The sequence below is a fragment of the Mastigoproctus giganteus genome, chromosome 11 (genome assembly GCF_048544385.1).
Source record: "Mastigoproctus giganteus isolate SK-2022 chromosome 11, ASM4854438v1, whole genome shotgun sequence".
Taxonomy (NCBI): domain Eukaryota; kingdom Metazoa; phylum Arthropoda; class Arachnida; order Uropygi; family Thelyphonidae; genus Mastigoproctus; species Mastigoproctus giganteus.
Genome location: NC_143585.1, coordinates 119,222,403 through 119,238,607, shown reverse-complemented (window position 1 = coordinate 119,238,607; position 16,205 = coordinate 119,222,403). Strand labels below are relative to the sequence as shown.

At 38.0% G+C, this 16,205-nt stretch overlaps 2 protein-coding genes across 2 annotated transcripts in view; one reads left to right on the top strand and one right to left on the bottom strand.

The window, feature by feature from the left end:
* Window positions 1–12,754, bottom strand: part of Mitofilin (inner membrane mitochondrial protein mitofilin) — a 283,542-nt gene extending 270,788 nt beyond the window's left edge. The window contains exon 1 of the mRNA XM_090385394.1: window positions 12,614–12,754. Coding sequence (XP_090241520.1) covers window positions 12,614–12,658 — 45 coding nt within the window. The 5' untranslated portion in view covers window positions 12,659–12,754. The remainder of the gene's footprint in view (window positions 1–12,613) is intronic.
* A 31-nt stretch (window positions 12,755–12,785) lies between these two features.
* The window catches only part of mRpL35 (mitochondrial ribosomal protein L35), a 49,313-nt gene continuing 45,893 nt past the window's right edge, over window positions 12,786–16,205 (top strand). Inside the window, exon 1 of the mRNA XM_090385395.1 lies at window positions 12,786–12,884. Coding sequence (XP_090241521.1) covers window positions 12,851–12,884 — 34 coding nt within the window. The 5' untranslated portion in view covers window positions 12,786–12,850. The remainder of the gene's footprint in view (window positions 12,885–16,205) is intronic.

Here is a 16,205-nt window from a genome sequence, read left to right as displayed (position 1 = left end):
TTGCAGGAGAGGCAATCAACTAGGAACCCCCCTCCCAATTTCTGATGCTATGCTGTTCCTCTTGGCTTGCAGCACGCCATGAGATTTGTTGACACTGGCTGTAGCTGGTCTGGCCAGCATGGGATTTAAATAATATACTGATAACCATAGTGGCAATTTTCACCCGCTACATGCCACCCCCAGCCCTGTGACTTTGTTTCTCCTATACCCATAGCCCAGGCCAATCCAATGTGTAATAAGATATCCTTACTGTGCCATCCTGCTTAAAAAATATATAGCTGTGCTCTTCTTCCCCAGTAGGGAAGGTAAAATTAACTGCTGGGCAAGTGCACACATGTGAATCTCATATGTGTTTGGTCCTGCATGGGTTGGAGTTCCCCCCCCCCACCCCCAATCTTGAGTGAACCCGTGCATGCAACCATTGAGAGTGAGTGGTCTTAGCCTGAAAAAGTAAAATAAAAAAATTACTCTGCTGTTCCATTGTCAGGGTGCTGTAATGACAGAACTGAAAGATGAAATGCAAGTGAATGTCCTTAAACGTTAATAAATTCACGTGTACCCTGGAATATACAAAATCCCACTGCAAACTAGGATGTGTATTTGTGTTATGACCAATTCGGCCATGTGAATAAATCATGCAATGGACAAGTGAGATGTGGACTACAAAAATAATAAATAAATAAAAAAATTCTGTCTGTTGTCCAGGGTGCTGTGGCCATCTGTGTGTTAGGGTGGGCAAATGTTGGATAGAAGCATGTGTAAATGCTATGGGATGTCCCTGTCTTACATGTGCCCTATATACATATAAAGAAAAAAAAAGTGTAATGTGTGCATGTTGGTGAGAATGGTGTATGACTGATGTGTATGTGTGTATTTGTGTGTTCGCGGGAAGCTGGTGTTGTTGTTATTTGGTTTTTAGGAGCATTAGCAACTAAGGCCATGTTGTTCCGGGGATATGCGGTGGTCATTCCTTGACCTTTCCGCATCCTCCGTATTTGGTGGTCACGGTCTCGAACCCCAGTCTAATCAAGAAGCTACGCACTGCTGCTGCTCCTGCCCACCAGGCTACGGAGGTGCCTTGCAGGAAGCAGGAGACCCCAATTTGAGACTGCAGTTCAGAGCAATGCCCACCCATCCAGAAGCCCTTATTACCCTTACTGACACCATGCTGATTCCTTTTCTCAGGCAGTATGGCAATGGCTGCTGACACTGGTTACAGCTGGTCTGGCCAATGTGGAATATCAGAAATTGACAAAACCACCAAAGTGAACCAATTCCCTTCCCATGGGGGGCCCTAGCCCTATAACCTCCCCCCTCAAAATCCCATACCTTCCCCTCCTCTCCTCCCAACTCTTCACCCGGTGGACTCTAACACTCTAAATACTTTCGGTCCCACTGTGGAGGGTGGGCTGTTCCTATTCACTATTCTTTTATTTCCTGGAGGAAAGGTTCCTGACATCTACTCTCTGTGATTAGAACCTAAGAAAAAGAGTAAGGAATGGTATGGTGGGGAATGTACACAAAAGGTGGGGGAAAGAAGATCCAACCGATTAGAATGGCAAAGGTATCCCAATTACGAGAGATGTGAACAGTACAAGCAATGTTACAAAGAAATTAAAAAACAATAATATGTTGTATGACAGAAATAAGAAAAGAATAATAGCAAACATGGAAAACTACCACAGAGATAAAAATATAAAGCAGTTGTATAAGGGAATAAACCAGTAGAAAGACGGAAACCAAACAACATACACTCTTGTCCAAGACAAGAACCAAAACCTCTTAACATCCAAAAATGAGATTCTTAAAAGATGAAAGGAATATTTTAGTAAACTTCTGAATGTAAAAATGGAAGATGGACAAAGAGAGGAAATCAACACTGCAAAGCCAGAAATAGAGGAACCCACACTAGAAGAAGTAAAATCCAGTATCCACAAAATGAAAAATCACAAAGCACCCAGAATCAATAATATACCTACTAAACTTATCAAGTTAAGAGGCAAAAACCTACATAAAGCTAACGACCTAATACTAAAAATATGGAGAAAAGAACAATTACCTGATTAGTGGAAAGAAAGCATAATATGTCCCATTCATAATAAAGGATATAATAATAGTAATAGAGGCATGTGATGCAAGGAAGCAAGCGTATGAGCTTATGTAGCATCACCCAAAAAATAAAAAAAATTTCCACACCCATTCCCTCTAAAAGTTTGTCCAGTTCCACCTTAAATTTATTTAACCTATCAACTTCCACAAAGACAAATGGAAGTTTGTTCCAGGATTAACCACCAGCTGGCTAAAGGCAAATTTCCACACATCTATTCTACAACTGTCTTTCCTCAATTTGAATTTATACCCCCTTAGTTCATAATCTGAGCAAGTGGAAGAATCCCATCCTTATGCTCAACCCATTCAAGGCCTTATACACCTCAATCAGATCACCTCGCAGGTGCCTAGCCTCCAGTCACTGTAATTTGCAGAACTTAAGCTTCTCTTGGTAAGAGGATCCGTTCATTCCACTCGTCAATCTTGCCCTTCTCTGTACACGCTCAAGCAAATCTACATCCTTCTCAAAATGAGACCTCCAGACCTGTACGCAGTACTCAAGGCGTGGCCTGACTTGACCATTGCCTTATACAAAGGGATAATCACTTCCTTTTCCCTACTAGCAAAATTCCTGTACATCATTGACAAAACCCCATTTGGCCTGTCTGCATTTCTCATAAAACTTCATATCTGAATGCACAATTTCTCCCAGGTCTTTTTCATTTTCTATCACTCTAAATGTAGTATCTCACAATTGGTACGTTCCTCTGGGGTTACTTCTACCCATATGCAGTACTTTACATTTATCAATGTTAAACTTCAGTTGCCACTTCTCAGCCCATCTGCCCAAATTTTCTAGATCCTATTGCAATAGCACACTGTCATTAACAACCCTGCCAAACTTTGTATCATCTGCAAACTTCGACACTAAGCCTGATATACCTTCATCAATATCATTGATAAATATACAAAACAACAATGGGCCAACCACCAAACCCTGTGGGACTCTACTAATAATTTTGATATCATATACTTCGTGGACTAATAACATTAGTCCATGAAGAGCAGCATCCACTGATTACCACCCTCTGTCTTCTCCCACCCTTTTATCCATTGTAGCAACTTACCCTTAATACCATTCTGCTCCAATTTGTACAATAGTCTTCCATGCGCACAGTGTCAAAAGCTTTCCTGAAATCCAAATATATAATATCAAAATTATTTTTTGCATCCAGTTCCTTTGTAACCACATCATAATATCCTATCAAATTTGTCAGACAAGACTTTCCCTTAACAAACCCACATTGTGTCTGAATTATTGCTGTAGTCTTGTCTAGATGATCCTGCAATGCATCTTTAACTAGTGACTCCATTATTTTACCCGGAACAGAAGTTAAACTAACTGGTCTGTAATTACTCATGTCACCCTTCGATCCCCCCCTTTTGGGGATACATTGAACATCTCCAGTTCTTGAGGACTTCCCGAGTCCAAGGATGCTCTCATAATTATGGCTAAGGGTTTGCTTAGTTCCTTTGTCACCTCCTTTAATATAACCGGATAGATCCCATCCACCCCAGGTGTCTTTCTTATGTTTAACATCAACAATTTTTCCTCCACTTTGCCCTGTTATTACAAAATCATTAAGCACCCGGTTACAATTTGATAAACTTCTGGCATTTTCTTTCCTTAATAACTCCTCATGTGTGAATGTAGATGCAAAATACTCATTCAGTTTGTTTGCTATCTGAGCAGGATCATCAACAGTCGAACCATCAATATCAAGTGGACCAATCTGATTCATCCCCCTTCCTTTTAGAGTTTACATAAGTAAAGAAATCCTTGCACTACATACAAAATCCCATCAAACATCATACTACAGAGGCTAACTTATTATACAAGGGAAGCAATTGGGGACTACCAATGTGCCTTTAAGAAAAACTACTTCACAACTGAGCAAATCTTTAGAGTCAGACAACTCATGGGGAAAAAATACGAATATGAACAGGCCATGCATATGCTCTTCATCGACTTCAGTAAGGCGCATAATAGTACAGTAATCATAACAAAAAATTTTACCCCAGGGGCTCACATGTGGTGAGTATGGGCTTGGCAAACCAGGTCCTGAGCTGGATAGCATCATTCTTTTTTTTTGGTGATCCCCTTCTACTTCTGACACCCTCTCTCTCTCTCTCTCTCTCTCTCTCTCTCTCTCTCTCTCTCTCTCTCTCTCTCTCTCTCTCTCTCAGGGTAACTCGTGAATTTTTTTTTTTGCCATGTGCAACATAAGCCTCAGGCTTCCTTGCATCATATGGCTAATAATAATAATAATAATAATAATAATAATAATATACATGACAGAATCGATACAAAGTCAAAACACAAAATGAAATATCAGATCCCTTTGAAATCAAGACAGGATTAAAACAGGGTGATGCACTTTCACCCTTGCTCTTTAATTTTACTTTCAAAAAGCAATAAGAAAAGTGGAAGAGAGAGGGAAAGGAGTACAGCTGAATGGACTATACCAGGCCTTTGCATATGCGTGGTCAGTGATGATATATAGGGCCTCGTATCTAATTAATAGTGCTGAAAATAAGGAGCTAATCTCATTAGCCTAAAAAAAACAACAACCAAACAAAATACCTTAAACTTAGTAGAAATAAGAATAACGATGATCTCAAACTCAACACTGGAAATCAAACGAGAAAGTATCAAGCTTAAGTACTTGGGAAGCACTCTGAATGTTTGTAATATCACAGAAGAAATGAATCTTAGGACTCAGGGTGAAATTATATGCTTTTATGCAGTTCAAAAAAATTCTAACTTCAAAACAAGTATGTAAGAACTTGAAAATGAAAATAAAGATATATAGAATGATAATACTACCTACTGTAATCTATGGGTGTGAAACTTGGCCACTTCCAAAACAATCAGAGAACAGATTACAATCATTTGAAAATAGAATTCTAAGAACAATCTTCGGACCAAAACAATTTCAAAGGGGTCTTTTCCATTCTCCAGTGATTTCACCGCAAGATGAAATCACTGGAGAATGGAAAAGGCTATTTAACAATGAATTACAGGAGAAATATAGAAGCAAAAGTATAATTCAAATTATATAGGAAAGAAAATTAAGATGGGCTGGACATACTAACTGTACTGATGATGGAATACACATATCAAATACAAGAATCCCAAGTGGGTAAAGGAGAACTGGCAAAACCACCGATGAGATGGGAGGAGAGTGGTATAAATAAAGATATTGGTGTAGTTTTCGGAGGAGAGATAACCTGGAGAGAGCTTGCACATAATAGAGAATTCTGGAATTTAGCTGTCAAGGCAGTCAAAGACCCTCGGGGTACCATGGAGTAAGTAAGTAAGTAAGTTATCTCATCATTACCTTATAACTCATATTTTAGTTTTAGTAAAGAGAATTTACCATGTAAAGTATTTAATTAGTTCATTGGAACGAGTACAATTATTACAGGCGCCTCCGTAGCCAGGTGGGCAGGAGCAGCAGTGCGTAGCACACACTTCTTGATTAGAGCGGGTTTCGAGCCCGTGACCACCAAATACGGAGGATGTGCAAAGGTCAGGGAATGACCACCGCATATCCTGGAGCAATATGGCCTTAGTTGCTAATGCTCCTAAAAACCAAAAAAAACAACAATAACAATTATTATATTCACATGGTAAAGTGTCTTTACTAAACCAACTTAGTAGGTGTAGCATTAGCAAAGGCACATGACGCAAGAAAGCAAGCTTATATACCATCAGCCAAAAAAAAAAAAAAAAAACTCTTTTTCTTTCACCATCAGCCATTTTCAATCCACTGCAGGATGAAGGCCTCTTCAGCAACTTTCCAGTTCCTTCTGTTTTGAGCACTGGCCATCCATTTACTACCCACAAACTCATGAATTTCATCTATCCATCTCCGCCTTTGTCTTCCAGGTTTTCTTCTAGCTCCTCTTGGATACCATTCTGTTATTTTTTTTAGTCCATCTGTCATCATGTCTTCGGGCTATGTGTCCTGCCCAAGACCATTTTAGTTCTTTAGTTTTGATAAGCATGTCCTTTACTTGAGTTTGCTGCCTAATCCATGTGTTTCTCTTCTTACCTAACAGTCTGATTCCCAATATGATTTGTTCCATTCTTTGCTGTATAGTTCTCAGCTTCTCTTCCATTCTTTTGGTGAGTGCACAAGTTTCACTTCCATAGTATACGTTGATTCATCATTTTACGTTTCAGACAAACTGGGATATTGCTCTTCAGTATGTGACTATATTTCCTGAATGCTATCCATCCAAAATTTATTCTTCTCTTGACTTCCAGCCATTTACCATTATTACAGCTAATAACTTGTCCCAAATAAGTAAATGACTCCACCTTTTCAATTACTGCTCATTCAATCATTATTTCCCTTTCCGTGGCATACTTGTTCATCATTACTTTTGTTTTAGCCATATTCATCTTTAGTCCAAAATCCTTACTAGCTGTGCATAACTGATTAAGATTTTCCTCTAATTCTTTGGGATCGTGGCTTATGACCACAATGTCATCTGCAAATCATAAATGGTTTAGGTACTCTCCATTCACACTGACTCCTTTCTGCAACCAGTCTAATCTTCTGAAAGCTTCCTCAAGGGCAGCAGTAAACAGCTTCGAAGATATTGTGTCTCCTTGTCGAACTCCTTTCTCGATTTTAAATTTCCTACTGTCTTTGTCTAGTCTAATAAAGGAGGTAGCACTCTCATATATTTTCTTCAAAATCATAATATATGGGGTATCAATGCCTTGTCTTTCCAGTGCCCGAAACATTGCCTTATGCTGTATGGAGTCAAATGCCTTTTCATAATCCACAAATGCCAGGCATAATGGTGTTTTATATTCATTTGCTTTCTCCATTAGCTGTGATATTACGTGAAGGTGATCCATAGTTGAGAATCCTGTCCTAAAGCCAGCTTGCTCTTTCGGTTGATTCTCATCAAGTATTCTTTCTAATCTGCTTTCTAATCATGGCCTTGTGAACAACTTGTAGATGTGGGATAACAAGCTAATTGGTCTATAATTTCCAATTTCTGATTTATCTCCTTTCTTATGCAGCAAAACTATGATTGCATTATTCCACTGCTTAGGCATCACACCTTTTCTAATGCACTTTGTGAAGAGCCTTGCCAGTTTTTTGTGTTATGTCTCGTCCTCCCAAGTTTAACAACTCTACAGTAACTTCATCTTCCCCCGGGGCTTTCTGATTTTTCATTTTCTTCAGTGTATGTTCTACCTCATCAGGAAGAATATCGGGTATGCCGTATGTGTTGCTACTTTGCAATCCATCTTCCCCACTGCTGGCATCATTCCCCTGCTCCTTGTATAATTCTCTATAGTAGTCTTCTGCTATTTGAATTATGCCTTCTCTGCTGTTTATAAGTATACAATCGCTATTCTTCAGTTTCAGTATCATTTGTCTTTCTGTATTACTGCTCATGGCTGCTGATTTAAATCCTTTGTTTTCCCTAATGCTTGTTCTACTTTTCTTGTGTTAAATCTTCTTATGTCCTCTCTGAGTCTCTTTCTAATGGCTTTGCATAACTCAGTATACTCAATTTTCTCCCCTCAGTGTTTTTCTTGCTTTACATTTGTCGTCTTCGGTTCATCACGACAAGTGTTTCTTGACTAATTTTTTCTTCTTTGGATTTCTTTTTCCCTATAGTTTTCTTGGGCTTTATCACTTTCAGAAAGTTGTAATATTCCTCGTCGATATCTTGGTCCTGAGCAGTCTGCAGCAGCTCAAACTTGTTCTTAAGTTCCAGTACATACTGCTTTTTCTCCTCTTCTGTTATCTCAAAGACCTTTGTATTATTTACTCGAGTCAGTTTTTTTCCTTTCCTTTCCTACATCTATATCAAGTGTACATCTTACCATTCTGTGATCACTTCCAACATTTACCTTATTCAGGATGGTAACATCATTCACAATATATCTTCTGTTAGTGAGGATGAAGTCGATTTCATTAGTAGTTAATCCATTTGGACTCTTTCATGTCCACTTTCTGTTCACCCTTTTCTTGAAAAAAAGTGTTCATTACTGACAGTCCTTGAGATTCTGCAAATTCCACAAGTCTTTCACCTCTTTCATTTCTTTCACCAATTCCAAAATTTCCTATAGTTCCCCTTTCTGTGCTGTTTTGTCTTTTTCCAACCTTAGCATTGAAGTCTCCCATAATAATAGTGTAGTGGGTTTTCTGCTCATCTAGAAGACTCTCAATTTCGGTGTACATTTCTTCAACCTCTTCATCATCATGGCTCGATGTTGGTGTATAAATCATTATAATCTTTAGCTTGTACCTCTTAGAAATCTTGAGTATTAGATTTATGATGTACTTTTGAATTCCAAAATGTTGTTTTTATAATCTTTATGGACCAGAAACCCAACTCCACCTTCACTCCTTTCACTGTTTCCATTGGTGTACAGCAGATTTCCACTTGATAAACTTATAAGTGATTCATTTCTTCTTCTTGTTTCAGCCAAACCAATGATATTCCAATTCACATTTTCTAATTCCTTTTCCAGCTATAATATCCTGTCTTCACTGATGAGTGATCTTACGTTATAACACGCCAAGTTCAGTTTCCGTGCATGGCAGCCTGGTCGTACCCAGAGATTCTTAGCACCCTCTGCTTCCACTCTGATCCTCTCACTGCCATAAGAGGGAGAGTGAAAGCTGTTGGGGACTGAGGGCCATTTATTTCATCGTGCTGTCATATGCTGGAGGGTTTGGTCTTTTCCTCTTCACGCTGACCAGGCGTCTTGAAGAGAACAACTCTACACGTTCGTTGCCACCTAAGTGATGTAACAGGGCTTACCATCGAGAAGGTGTGCATGAGTGGATTTTAGGGAGGCAGGCCAACCGGATTTCTCCTAAATCTTCTGTAATAGAGAGATATTGGATCCATCAGTGTTTTAAGCTATGTGTCTGATAACACACAAGATACCTGTTCCCCCTCTAAGCCCCCATCCACTCGCTCCAAATGTTTGTCTAGTTCTGCATTGAATCTATTTAAGCTATCGACTACAACGACAAATGGAAGTATGTTCCAGCAATCCACCACCTGCTTTGGTCATACCCGCTGGCTAAAGGCAAATTTCCGCACATCCATCCTACAACTGTCCTTCCTCAATTTGAATTTATGCCCTCTCAGGCAATTATTCTGAACAAGAGGAAGAATCCCATCAGCATTGAGCATGCTCAAATCATTCAAGGCTTTATACACCTCAATCAGATCACCTTGCAGGTGCCTAGTCTCCAGACTATGTAATTTGCAAAACTTAAGCCTTTCTTTGTAAGAGTAACCCTTTGTTCCATTCACTAATCTTGTTGCACTTCTCTGTACTCGTTCCAGCAGCTCTACATCCTTCTTGAAATGAGGCCTCCAGACCTGTATACAATACTCAAAGGTGTGGTCTGACCACTGCTTTATACAAGGGGATAATCACCTCCTTATCCCTGCTAGAAAAATTCCTGCATATCAATGACAAGACACCATGAGCTACTCTTGCAGACCGTTTGCACTGCTCAGAAAACTTCTTATCTGCCTGCACAAATACCCCCAGGTCCTTTTCATTCTCTACCACTGTCAGTGTGGTACCACAGAGTTGATATTACTCTGGGATTACTGCTTCTCATATGTAGTACTTTACATTTGTCAATGTTAAACTTCATTTTCCACCTCTCAGCCCATCTGTTCAACTTTTCTAGATCCTGTTGCAGCAGTGTACTGTAATTAGTGTCATTAACAACCCTGCCAACCTTCATATCATCTGCAAACTTGGACATTAAGCCTGATATACCATCATCAATATCATTTATAAATACAGAAAACAAAAATGGACCCAACACTGAACCCTGAGGCACTCCACTAATAACATTAGTGCACGAAGAGCAGTGTCTATTGATTACCACTCTCTATCTTCTCCCACTAACCATCCCTTTATCCATAGCAGCAATTTGCCTCCAATGCCACACCGCTCCAATTTGTGCAGCTGTCTTCCATGTGCAACAGTATCAAAAGCCTTTCTAAGATCCAAATATACGATATCAAAATTATTAATTGCATCCAGTTCCTTTGTTACTACATCATAGTATCCAATCGAATTGGTCAGAGAAGACTTCCTCTTAACAAACTCATGCTGTGTCCGATCTATAACTGAGGTTTTGTCTAGATGATCCTGCAATGCTTCTTTAACCAGTGCCTCCATTAATTTCCCTGGAACAGAAGTTAAACTAACAGGTCTGTAATTACCTCTCTCCCTTTGATCCTCCCTTGCAGACTGGGGTCACATTTGCGTATCTCCAGTCCATGAGTACATTCCCTGAGTCCAAGGAAGCTCTCATAATTATGGCTAAGGGTTTGCTTACTTCCTTTGCTGGATAGATTCCATCCATCCATAATATAACTGGATAGATTCCATCCATTCTAGGTGCCTTTCTTATGTTTATCTTCAACAATTTCTCCTCCACTTTACTTTCAGTTATTTCAAGATTATCTAGCTTACTGTCAGAATTTAATACACCTCTGGCATTCTCCTCTCTGAATAACTCCTCATGTGTGAATGTTGATGCAAAATATTCATTTAGTTTGTTAGCTACTTGAGCAGGATCATCAACAGTTGAACCATCGATATCAAGTGGACCAATCTGATTCATCCCCTTCCTTCTAGAGTTTACATAAGTAAAGAACTCTTTGCTGTTTTTCTTTGCATCCTTTTCCAAAGATTTCTCGTAATCTACCTTTGCCTGCCTAACCTCCTTTGCGACTTGGTTACAGACCAGCTTATATCTATCATAGGCTTCTCTGTCACATGTTAATTTATATGTATCCCATGCATTTTTCTTCTCTGCCACATGTCTCATTAGTTCCTCTGACATCCATTTAGGCCTAAACCTTGAACAATATTTCTTAGTTGGTATGAAAAGCCTAGTAGCTTCCAAGATTAATTCTTTGAATGCTTCCCATTTAGAATTTGCTGTTGGTAACATCATCATCGTTTGGTCCCACCGTATAGAATTTAAATACTGTCTCAGACCACCGTAGTCACCTTTACGAAAGCAAAAACCCTTCCCTTTACCCTTGATGGTAGTTACCTCTTTGAGTAAATCCCACTTCATAACACTGTGATCACTGTCACCTAGTGATTCCTTTATCTGCAGATTCTTAATGAGTTAAGAATCACTACCGATAATCAGATCAAGAGTATTACTCTCTAGTTGCCTCCCGAACATGCTGCTGTAGAAAACAATCATCCAATAAATCCACAAAAGCCTTGCTAGTGTATGAATGACCAACTCACAAATTCCAGTCAATAATCTGTGGGAAATTAAAATCCCCATTATAAGACACTCCGAACACTCTGATTTAGTATAACACAACGTCATTTTCAAGTTCAATTGTTTTTTTATCAGTTAATTAGTTTGTGTCCTACCAAGTTAATGAGCCATTTTGTAACTACAAAATTTGTATCCTTTTTGCCTTCATAGGCTGTTCTAGGCCAAATTTTCTTGTGTTTTAATTGTAAAAGTGCCTGATCTCAATTCTTGATTACACTTTGGTCATATGCTGTAATTAGGATTACTAGGTAAATGTCAGAAAAACTGTTTTCTGCAACTTCTGGTTCGGCATTTGTGTCAAAGTTGCTCGCTGAATGGTTGCCACCAAAACATTGGATTATAGTAAGACATATTAATCCAAAATATATAATGGAGCTAAATTCAACATTATTCAAAAGCTGCAAATCATAATCTAAATGTGTAAATCTAAATCTCTTATCGTTTTTGTTTAAGACAGAAAATATCATCTTTCACATCCAAACTAAGAGTATGTTTAAAAAAAAAAAAAAAAAAAGTTACTTCCTACAGTTTCAAAAACTTATGTTCATCTGCCCATAGAAACAGAAGTTTCATTGAGGCAGTTGAACCTATATCATTCGTTAAGAAAAAATAATAAGGATTACAGTCTGCCTAAACAGCAGCAATGATTGCAAAATTCATTAAAACTCAGGAACAACTATATGAAATTTAATGTAACTAAAATTAAACTAACAAAAGTATAAAATATAAAATGATAATAAAACTCATTTGATTAGAAAATACCAGCTCAAGTTATTTACCGGACAGCCAGCTCAAATACCGAGCTTTCCGGATCACAGCCGAACACCTGACAACCCTAAGTTTAATGCATGACCAAACCATTAAATTGTACACGCTGTTTGTTCTATAAAAGTAAACTGATTTCATGATTATGAAAGGTATATCAAAAGATATGACGTAACTCGCAAATATTAAAGTTAACCTAAACCAGTAAGCCTAATAGTAAATTGTTTATTCCATAAAGGTAAACTAATTTGATAATAAGGTACATAGCAAAATATCCAACTCACATATATAAAAATGAAATTAAACCAGTAAGCCTAATTAGTACCGGTAAACAAATTTACAATACTATCCAAACCATTTTTCGAAAACTAAATATGTCATTTAAAATAAATTTTAAAAAATTAATCGCTTACAAAAAAATTGGGTAAATGTAGTTTCCGCACAGGCCGCAACATCATTTTACAACACAGAGTATCTTACTACTCTGCGATTTAAAATATGCAACTATTCTTCAACAACGCTACATGTGCATGGCAGAAACAGCAGAAGAAAACGAAACCACTTTACAAACTTCACTAAGAGATGGCGCTGTGTCCTTTAATCGGCAAAGTTATATATAACATTGGTGTTCGTTTTGTAGCTGCCGGAAAATGGCTATGAGTTGCATGCCTAGAGTGGTAAGAGGTATGTCACTAGAATTATAGATAAATATCATTTAGGCTTACTTATTTTAAAATTTTTACAATCTCCGAAAAATGGCTGTGAGTTGCATTCCTAGAGTTGTAAGAGGTATGTCACTAGAATTATAGACAAATATCATTTCAATTGAAATGATATCTCATAGTCGTATTTCGGATTTTTAGAAAAAAAAAATTACAATCGCTATAATTGGAAACGAAATTTAAAGATTTTTTACGGTTAAAATTTAGTGACCGGTACCCCCTTCCAAAATGGCAGTGATTCATATGCCTAACCCACTATGATTACTGTTGGATCAGTGTCGTAACAAAAAAAAGTGGGTCCCAATACAGTTTAGTATGGGCCCCTCTGAAAATATTTGTTTTGGTAAAACTAAAAAAATCCTTTCAAAATTGCCATGGCAGCAGCTATGTTAATACCATTTCACCTCTGTTCACTGCAGTCTCACTTCTGCTCTGTAGCTAACTAACAATAAACATGCTTCGTGTGAAAAAAAATTAATCTTTACAAGCTGGTACCCTTCCAGTTGATTGTTTGATGAAGGAAGCTTGATGTCACTGCATATGAATAGCCTGCTATGGTGGTAGTAGTAATAGTGACATGTGATGCGAGAAAGCAAGCGTATGAGCTTATGCAGCATCAGCCAAAAGAAAAAAAAAAATTCATACAACCATTTCCTCTAAATGTTTGTCGAATTCCTCCTTAAATTTATTTAACCTATCAACTTCCACAACGACAGATGGAAGGTTGTTCCAGCAATTAACCACCCACTGTCTAAATTCAAATTTCTGCATCTATTCTACATCTATCTTTCCTCAATTTGAATTTATGCTCCCTTAGGTTCATAATCTGAACAAGTGGAAGAATCCCATCATAATTCAACGTGCTCAACCCACTCAAGGCCCCCTTCCTTTGAGAGTAAAGAATGTCGAAGGCAGTCACTGATTATGCAGAAACTTATATTCTGAAGTTCAACGTCCTTGTAAGAAATGACAAATGGATGTAATGTAGCCTTGCTATTCTCCCAGTGGAACCCTTGAATGGCACCTTGCACAACAAATGAATAATTTTCTGTAAAATCCATCAAGATGATCAATTCTCCTGTCATTAGGCTTTCCTTTGTTGACTTCAAATGGTAGCTTTTATGTTTAGCAATGCACACCCAGGGTCCTGAGCTCTCTCTCACTCACTCAGGGTAACTCAGAATTTTTTTTCTTTTTGGCTGGTGCAGCATAAGCCTCAAGCTTCCTTGCACTATATGGCTAATAATAATAATGTAGTGATGACAGAAAAGGTTAAATATCTTTGTATTCAACTCTTCAATAAAATCTTCTGTTGTTAATTGCTTTTGTGTCTGGTGTATTTCTGTCAGTGTGTATCCATTGCTTGAATTCAATAATATCTTCTGGGTCATTGTTTTTAAAAATATTCTCTAGAAACTTTTTTAATTCATCTATTCCTGGACATTTTTCACATTGATGAAGCATATAATCTTTTGACTCCAAATCACAGACTGTTTTACCAATGAGAACCTTGTAATCACATTCAACAGGACTTGCTGCTAGCATTAACTTGACATTTTGATGGATTGTGCATATACATACAGAATGTGTTCCTGGTGCACCAACTGTGTCACACCACTTGGGTTGAAGTTCACGAAATTTTGAAAATCCAATGTTAGATCTATTCCATCTGCATTTCTAATGGAAATGTAATCTTTCTTTCCAGGGCATAACCGACTAAATTCATCTTCTTCAAAAAATTCCATCACCTTTTGCTTTACTTGCTCAAAAAGCTTTTTCCAGGTATGGCCATGATTCCTTCTTCTGCTTTAAGTTTTCTAGCTTTCTTGACCAATCTTTCTGAGACACTAAACTCTTCCGTTGCTTTCTTTATGGACCAACTAACTGGAGCTAGTGTTAATATTTGAAGTATTTATGAATGACTTGATACCATTAACTTTTCTTTCAATTCTTTCAACAGCTCATTGTAATCTAATTCCACACTGATGACTTGCACTTGGCTCCATGATGTCATTTGGATCCAAGCCGCCAATAGATGCGATTTTACTGTCAGTTACATCTTATACTTGACTTGCCTTCCTTTTGGCATAGCCTTATGAGTCTCTCTTAGCCATTCGCTGAAATTTCATAGGAGAAATATCAGTAGCCATCAAACTTGTGTTCAAGCTTTCAGTCACATGCATTTTGTCATCATGGTCTGATCCAGATGAAGTTGATGTTCCTGTTGCTGCTTTTCAGCTGTTAGACGCTTTTCGGCATGCCACAGCTTCTGGCCTGGTTTTATGTCTACCTTTGTTATATCTTTTAGGTGGTCTGCCATTGAAAAATCAATTGGTTGTAAATTTTTTCACTATATGATTTTTCTTCTGGAAAGGTTTGCAACATGAATGCTGCAAAAATTCAAATTTTGTCAAAAGCAAAGCTTCATCATATAGAAAAATTGTCTTCTTCGCCCAGTTTTAATCCACAACGTCGACCTATCAGCTGTTGTACTTCAAATTCTTTAAATAATTTTAACCCGGTTTTGCATGTATAGGATAGGATAGGACAGGACATGACATTTAGAATTATCCATATCACTGATGGTGCACGAGTCCAGCTTATCTCCAGCAAAATCTTCTGATTCCACAGGTTTCGTGCTGACTAATAAGTGAATGTTTCTGCAAGCAATGAAAACTTAATTAACTTTATTACAGTCAAACAATAAAAAAGAGAGGAACAAAATAAACAAACTGTTCATCATGAAGATTAGCATTAAAGGCACATGATGCAAGAAAGCAAGCTTATATAGCATCAGCCAAAAAAAACCCCTTATTTCACCCATCCACTTGCTCCAAATGTTTGTCAATTTCTGCCTTCAATCTATTTAAGCTATCAACCTTTACAACGACAGATGGAAGTTTGTTCCAGCAATCAACCACCTGCTGGCTAAAGGAAAACTTCTGCACATCTATCCTACAACCGTCTTTCCTCAATTTGAATTTATGCCCTCTCAGCCGATTATTCTGAGCAAGAGGAAGAATCCCATCAGCATTGAGCATGCTCAAACCATTCAAAACTTTGTACATCTCAATCAGATCACCTCGCAGGTGCCTAGTCTCCAGACCCTGTAATTTGCAAAACTTAAGCCTTTCTTCGTAAGAGCAACCCTTTGTTCCATTCACTAATGTTGTTGCCCCTCTCTGTACTCATTCCAACAGCTCTACATCCTTCTTAAAATGAGGCCTCCAGACCTGTATACAAAACTGAAGGTGTGGTCTGACCATTGCCTTATATAAGGGGA